The 8,388-nt window shown below is 40.0% G+C and overlaps 1 protein-coding gene across 2 annotated transcripts in view; it reads right to left on the bottom strand.

Annotated features, from left to right (window-relative positions):
• Window positions 1–2,998: 2,998 nt before the first annotated feature.
• Window positions 2,999–8,388, bottom strand: part of cadm3 (cell adhesion molecule 3) — a 160,546-nt gene continuing 155,156 nt past the window's right edge. For both annotated transcript variants that reach the window (XM_072668823.1, XM_072668824.1), the window contains one exon: window positions 2,999–6,949. In XM_072668823.1, coding sequence (XP_072524924.1) covers window positions 6,831–6,949 — 119 coding nt within the window. In that variant the 3' untranslated portion in view covers window positions 2,999–6,830. The remainder of the gene's footprint in view (window positions 6,950–8,388) is intronic.

Genomic DNA, 8,388 nt, shown 5'->3' with positions numbered 1-8,388 from the left:
AGCCGGGTTAAACTATGATGTGTAATCTTCTGTTTGACCTACTGATATGCTCAGTGTACTCAATGTAAAGTTAAATCAGTGAGTCCTGTGAGGTGGGAATGCTGGGGGTTTAGTGGTCTGAGAAATGGAACAGCATTGACAGAGTTTCACCAGTTTTCTGGATAAACTTTATCTTTAATATCAGTTTCTTTCACTGGAAACCAAGACGGGTGGTGTCAGTTTTTATTTTGCTGCCTTTGATATCAAAGAAATATAGTAAATTTGTTAAAAAAATAAGGTCTAAGTGAAAGACAGAACTGGGTTGTTAGTGTTAGTCACATGTTTAAGATAATCAGAGCTGAGACCACATCATCAGTGAACAGAATATGAAACTGATACACTTAGTATTCTAATTATGATGGTTTTAGTTTTTCTGGACAAAAAAGCAAACATTTAAATTGTATGACTGTATCAGTTTGCAGATGATGCTGCAGTTGTTCCAAAAAACATTATTGATACTTGGTGTCATACAGTTGAAACTAGACGTTTACATACACTATATAAAAAGACACATATGTATTTCTTTCTCACTGTCTGACATGAAATCAGTATAAACCTTTCCTGATTTAGGTCAAATAGAATTCCCAAAATTATTTCTATTTGCTAAATGCCAGAATAATGAGAGAGGGATTTTGTATGACAATTTGTATTACTTTCTTCAAAGTCAAAAGTTTTCATTAGTGCATTATTATTTGGTACCATTGCCCTTAAACTTGAGTCAAGTGTTTTGAACATCCTTCCACAAGCTTCTCACAGTAGTTGGCAGGAATTTTGGCCCATTCCTCTTGACAGAACTGGTGTAACTGAGCCATGTTTGTAGGCCGCCTTGCTCTCACATGCCTTTTCAGCTTTGCCCATAACTTTTCAATGGGATTGAGATCAGGGCTTTGTGATGACCACTCCAAAACGTTGACTTTGTTCTCCTAAAGTCACTTTGTAACCAGTTTGGCAGTCTGCTTAGGGTCATTGTCCATTTGGAAGACCCATTTGCGCCCAAGCTTTAACTTCCTGGCTGATGTCTTGAGATGTTGCTTCAGTATTTCCACATAATGTTCTTTCCTCATGATGCCATCTATTGTGAAGTGCACCAGTTCCTCCTGCAGCAAAACAACCCTACAACACGATGCTGCCACCCCCCTGTTTCACAGTTGGGATGGTGTTCTCAGGCTTGCAAGCTTCCCCCTTTTTCCTCCAAACAGAACAATGGTCATTATGGCCAAACAGTTTAATTTTAGTTTGGTCAGACCACAGGACATGTCTCCAAAAATGAAGGAATGAATTGTCCCTGTGTGCATTTGCAAACCTTAATCTGGCTTTTTATGTTTCTTTTGGAGTAATGGCTTCTTCCTGGCAGAGTGGCCTTTCAGCTCATGTCGATACAGTACTCATTTCACTGTGGATAATGACACACTCTTACCAGCTTCAGCCAGCATCTTCACAAGGTCTTTAGCTTTTGTTCTTGGGGTGAATCTTCTGATTTCTTTCGACTTTCCCATGATGTTAAACAAAGAAGCAGTGTATTTCAGGCGTGCCTTAAAATACATCCACAGGTGTGTCCCTAATTAGCTCAGATGTTGCCATTAAACCTATCAGAAGCTTCCAAATACATGACTTAATCATATGGGCTGTGCCAAATTGTTTAAAGGCATAAAAATCTCAGTGTATTTAAACTTTTGACTTTGAAGAAAGTAATTAAACTTGCCTAAAAAAAATCCTTTCTCATTATTCTGGCATTTAGCAAATATAAATTATTTTTGTAATCCTAATAGACCTAAAACAAGAAAAGTTTATTCTACCTTCATGTCAGACAGTGAGAAAATGCATATGTCTTTTTATAACATCTGGTTTCAACTGTAGTTGTGTTTATCTGTAATTTAAAATTTAAAATTGAAATCCTCTTCCAACTTTACTTTAAGTACATTTAGGAGTGTGTACTTTTATACTTTTGTTTGAGTAAAAATGTATATCCTACTTCAACTTTTACTTAAGAAAGTTCTAACAGGAATATTTGTACTTAAGTACTTACTTAAGTATAGAACTTGTGTATTTCCACCATCTCAGCTTCTTTTGGAGAATGTATAAAATGGTTGATTTGGCTACTCCTAAAGTTTCTGCTCTCTCTCTGATAGGTTTGTTTTATTTTTTTATCCTAATGACGGGCTGCTTGGACCACATACTGAGGGTTCTTATTAACAGCGACCAAATACAAATTCAACACCTGGAATCAACTCCAGCCCTTGGACTAGGTAAAATCCTGGCTCTAATTCCTAGACCGTTCATACTTTTTTTTTTACTTCAATCAAGTCTTAATTACTTTATTTTAATTTCACGGTTAGAAAAAATACAATATATACACTATATGGACATAAGTATTGGGACACCTGCTCACTCATAGTGTATTCCAAAATCAAAGGCATTAAATGAGCTTGCCCTGCTTTTGTTGGACTATCTTAACCTGACTGTTTAATTACATTAGTATTCATAGGAATAAACTGGGCCCAATGTGGTGTAAATGTTTTCAGAGTAACTGAGAATAATGGCTGACTTAAGCCGCAAACTTAAACCAGATAATAGGGCAATTGTCCTTTGACATTACATGCCTATTAACATATTATTATTATAGTAATATGCTTGTGTGAGGATAATGATTATGATAACGATACTGTTTTTATTATTATTATTACAATAGTCATTCTATGACAAGTGGCCATAATGTGCATCCCCAGACTATTCACAACCCTTTTACAATAATAATAATAGTAATATTAATAGAAATTATGATAACCCAAATACGCATGTTTATTTTTAGTTAACAACTGAACTTTTTTTATTTAACAAAACGCAAATACAGACCAAAAACAAACCAAACTAAAACCCCAAAACACACGGCCAGCACTGCCCTGCTCAGGTGACGTCATCAGCCGTAAGGTGACGTAACAGAACAGTAAGAAAGGAGGGATGGAGGAGTGGACGGAGCTTTAATGAAAGGAAGAGCAGGAGATCCAGGAGGGATGGAGGTTTATTGAAAGGAAGACTTGGCATTCAAAAATAAGGTGAACGCACACGTTCAGACTAACAAAACTCGTGTGGGGGGGGATAAGAACACGCAGTGTTTCCTTTGCTTTTGCTGGAGACGACACTGTCAATGAACATCTTACATACTAACACACACACATGCGCGCTGACACACGCCTTCGTGGGCGTGTGAGTGTGTGTGTGTTCGTGTGAGTGAGCGCGCTCCTTTAAAGAGTGTGGTCAAGAGAAGACTGTTCAAGGCAACACTATTTACACAAACTCATAGAAAACGGGGAGTCTGAAAACATTGGAGTCACAGAAACTATACTCTTCTACACCTTCGACTCTAAAACACCTAGTCATACAAAAAAGAAGACTGTAAACAGAAGTGTTACACATGTGCACAGCTACAAAAACAAGAACCAACAAAAAAACGACTGACATAAGTTTAAAATAAAATCGCCAAAAATGATCCACCACTAACAAGGTGCATCACAATATTGTGCTACCTGTATGAGATTAGGAGAGAGAGAGAGAGAGAGAGAGAGAGAGAGAGAGAGATGGATGAAAAAGATGAACAAAATGTGACCTCTAGTGGCGATAGATTGTAATTGCAAATTAGGTCCAATATAAGGGCAGCCTAACTCTTCTCATCGCCTGAGCAGGACACAGTCCTGCTAAGACTTGCCAAGATGGTCATTTGTTAGGCTAAAATAGCTCAAAAAAGAGAAAATATCTATGCTGAGAACACTGATAGATACACTAATGGTCAAAAGTTTTAGAACACCCCCAATTTTTCAAACAGTACAATGGTATGCTTTAATCTACCAGAATTCTTGTATAGAGCTAGAAACTGCAAAAGAAGTGTTGGAACAGACTGTCTTACTGCACCCTTTACCGCAGTATTTACACAACACTGTACATTCAGATTGCCGTCATAATGTCTAGAAACAGACACGTATGACACAAATCAAGCCAGAGAGGGATGAGTACAGTTTCCTACACCATCAAAAGACTGAAGAAAACTGAAGAGGTGTGCTACCGGAGGACGGGTGGTCTGACAGACTCAAATCTACAACAGCATCAAAAAAACAAGCCAACAGCTTACATGATAGATGACTGATAGGCATGACAACACCTTGTAGCACAGCTTAACACTGGACCAAGTCTCACTTTCAACCGTAAAGAGAAGACATGGAGCTGGAGGTTTGACAGGTGGAGTGGCAGTTAGAAACCCATTTCTAAGATGGCAAAACAAGAAAGGTAGGCTTGCCTGGGCGCCATGCAGCACTTCACCCTGCCAGTAGACTGCTGGAAAAATTGAGGGTGTTCTAAAACTGTGCACCTTAGTCCTTCAAACAATCATACTGGGTGGATTAGAAACCCACCACCAACTAAGACTAGTCCTAGCAATGAACACACACTGACTGTACCTGATCAAAAGATTTGGGTTAATCTAAGTCTTGCTGTATAAATAACAGCCGAACACTGATCACGGGTGAGGTGTCCAATGGCTACTGACCCGACGCTGATATTAGCCATAATAATACCTCACTCATAGCTTGTTCACGAGGCGAGCTGTGGGTAGTCATTAATACTGGAGAATAACACTGTAAAGAAGGAGAATGAGAGAGGACTTGGACGGACACAGATGTACAGTACATAGAAATAGAGACAGAGAGAGAGAGAGAGAGAGAGAGTACAGTAAACAGAAGAGTGTAGCTTCTTGTTTGCTTTGTTTCTGTTTGTTTGTTTGTTTGCACATGCAGCTTTACCCTGCTTTCATTTTATCAACCTGCCGTTAAAATACAGGAAGTGATGTCATTAACTGATCACAGGTAAGGATGTCATGGGGTTGGAGGCTGTGAGAAAGTGATTTATAATAATAATAATAATAATAATAATAATAATAATACGTTTCTCATAAGTTCTTCCTGGGATAGACAGCTGACACTGAGAATTGCGGCACCAACAGTTACACCAGAAACTGAACTGGAGGAAAACAAAAACTCATACAAACAGTTGCAGTACTGAAGTTTTTCCATAGCAACAGTTTTTTTTTCATACTCCAGATATCGATAATTATCTTTTTTTTTCTCAACTTGATGCATTTTCACGCATGTAAGAAAAACCAGGCAGGCTTTTAGAGTATATACTGCAATATGAGACACTGAAACACAGAGAGAGAGAGAGTGAGAGAGAGAGAGAGAGGTAAAGGGGGAGAGATATGGACAGAGTGACTGTAAGGAAGAGTAGAGAAATGAAGAGAAGGAGTGAGAAAAACAGAAGGAGGGAGAGAGGGATAGAGAGTGAATGAGGAAGGGAGAGAGAGGCGAGAGTGGCAATAGGGAAGCTAGACAGATGGGAGGAAGGACAGAGGTAGAGAGAGACAAAAAGAGGGTGCGAAAGAGAGCGCGAAAGAGGGTGGGAAATAAGATTAAGCAATGTAGAGAGAGGAGGAAGTGGGAAAAAGAAGGTTAGAAAGGTAGGAGAAATATGAGAGGTAGAGGGAGACAAGAAGCAAGGTGAGAAACAAGAGGGCAAAAAAACGAGGGGGCATCGGGAGCAAAGAGGGAGAGGAGAGAGGGATTGGGAAAGGGAGAAAATAATAACTGGAAAGAAAGAGATTAAAAGAAATAGAAAAGACGACAAAAAATAAAAACGGATGAGAGACAGGAAGAGAGAGAGAGAGAGAGAGAGAGAGAGAGAGAATGAAATAAAAGGGGAAGAAGAAGGCAAAGGGAGGATAGAAAGAGAAAGAGCAGTAGACAGAGGGAAAGAAAAAGCAGGAGGAAAGAGAGAGAAAGGGGGAGAGTGACATACAGCTATGAGAGAGAGAAGGATTCAGAGAGAGGAGGAGAGAGGGGAGGAAGAAGAGTAGGAATGGTAGAGAGTATATTTACAGCACACTGAACCGTTTCTGTCAAGTAAAAACAATGCTATATAATCATATATATATATTTATATATTTATACATTTATACTGGGGTTCCGTACAGCGACAGCACACACACTGTTCTTGCATGATTGTATCGAGTGTATATGTGTGTGTATGAATGTGTACGTGTGTGTGTGTGTGTGTGTGTGTGTGTGTGTGTGTGTATGTGTGTGTGCGTCTGTCTGTCTGCCTGCCTGTCTGTCTGTCCATCTGTCTGTGTGTGTGAGAGGTGGTATTGCGAGGAGTGAGCTGTTTTGCAGGGCTGTCTCTCAAATGTTGCAGCTTATATTTTGTTTGTTAGTTAGGCGAGGATAAGGGGGTGCTCTGCTTGCTTTGGTGTGTGCGTGACTGGTTGAGATGCTCAGGTTAAGAGAAGAGCGAAGAAAAGGGAGATGCGTGCCCGAATGTGTGTGTATATGTGTGTATATGTGTGAAAACACGGATGTGGTTTTATGTACATGCAATTGTTTATGGATATTTAGGGTTAATGTAAAGGTGTGTTTACCATCATATTGCCTTTGTTGGACGTAAATGTGGGCTGTATGTATGCGTATATTGTGTATTAATGTGTGTGCATATATGTGTGTGTATGTGTACGTATGCTTGAGTGTGTAATGGATCCTCTGTGTCAGCGCAAAACTCCCTTCCCGGTTCACAACAGACTGAAACCGTTCTTTTTTATTCGTTCTTCAGTTCCACTTTTTGTTTTTTTTCTTTATCCTATATTTTCACTTCACTCGTCCTTCCCCCTCATCATCCTCTAGCTGTTCTTCAACTTCCTCTGGCCAAAAGGAACTGAAGCGAGGGAAGAAAGAAAGGATGGAGCGATGGCGGGATGTTTAGATAAAGTACTCTTTCTTGTCCTCTGCGCCGGAGTGGCCGCCCTCAGCGTTGATGATGGCTGTGTCTGCGTCTGGTGCGTCGTCCGAACCCTTCGCTTCGTGGGTGAGGTACGTACCTGTCGGAGAGAAATGGAACGCTGTGTCAACCGTTTAACCAAGCAAAAACAAGGGCACATCAGTCATAAACAAGACGCCCAGTCCCTGCTGAGAAATAAAACATCCTCACAGCAGGAAGCCTGTAGGAAAACATTTTTGATAGATTGAATTTTTTGTTGAATATTAAACTTGGGTGTTGAAGTGAAGTGTTCAGCAAAGTTTAAACAGGAAACACAAAGCAGAAATATGATAAAACACTCCTCAAAAATCACCTCTCTGAGAAAAGTCTGGGTGTGATCTTAATATTTTAATGAATGGTTTTCGACTGACAGCCATCTATTGCTAGGAAACAAAATGTGTTTATGTTACCATGGCAACGCACACAGTCTGGAGACAGAGAAGTTGTGTTTTTTAGCTTTTTTATTTTGAACTTTATTTTGATCTTTAGGCTTTACTGATTAACCCGCCTATATATAGATGCAAGCCACGACTGAGGGAGCAGCTGCCCAGTAGTCTCTCCTGTCCGGTGCCTATCGCCTCTCCGCTTCAGTATCCGGCTACACACTGTACCGAGCAGCACCCAGCCCGCCAAATTCTGTGGTGAACCTGAGAGGCAACAGGTGCGGAACATGAGGGACGACAGGGCATGCGGGCCTCGAGCTTTAGCTTGCCAGGTTTAGGTTTAGCTTTAGCTCTCCTGGTTGCATAGACTGACCCAGTTTTAGGAACACCCATTCCACAGCCAGAGGAGGGCAATACTGGTGAAAAACAGCAGACATGTAATAGACGTTAGGAAGATATTCATATTTTTATTGGAGGTCCCGAGGAGCCAGATTAATTTCATTAGAAAGAAAACTCAGGTTTAGGTTCCCAGGGGCTTTGAGGAATGTGGAGGGTTAGGTCTGAGTCAAATATAGTGTGTCAATTTTGGCACTTTCTGGCTACCATCCCATACAGGTCTGTTATGTGGTTATGAGTTCCTGATATTGTTTTGTTTAGTTTTTTTTTATATATATATATATATATATATATAAATACTATATATTTTTTTATATATAAATTTGTACCCAATTTTTACCCAAGAGAAAGCAAGGCCAATTATGCTCTCTCGAACTACAGCTGCTGATGGGTCACTAGACCCTAGACCATTCTGAGCCCCTCGAGTTCCTGATATTATTGACTGATGCGTTTAACTGAGCTCTGTAGCTCTATGAAAGTGATTGTTGTTCTCTCTGTAGTTTCCCTTACAAATCCCCATCTTACTCAAACTCTGAGCCTTGTTTAGGCGATGCCTACAGCTTATATTGCCAGCAGTGCTCATTTGTGGCCTTTTCTTGTCTTGTGAATGTCTACAACTTTCTCTAATTTCCTTACAATGCTATTTGGACTTCACAGCCTTCTCTCAGATTCTATTTTATCCAGAGAGCTGATTCACAGGTAAAGGCCAAATGTGAGACAG

Source organism: Salminus brasiliensis, chromosome 23 (genome assembly GCF_030463535.1).
Source record: "Salminus brasiliensis chromosome 23, fSalBra1.hap2, whole genome shotgun sequence".
Classification (NCBI taxonomy): domain Eukaryota; kingdom Metazoa; phylum Chordata; class Actinopteri; order Characiformes; family Bryconidae; genus Salminus; species Salminus brasiliensis.
Note: the sequence above shows the minus strand (reverse complement) of the source record. Positions and strands in the feature narration are given on the sequence as shown.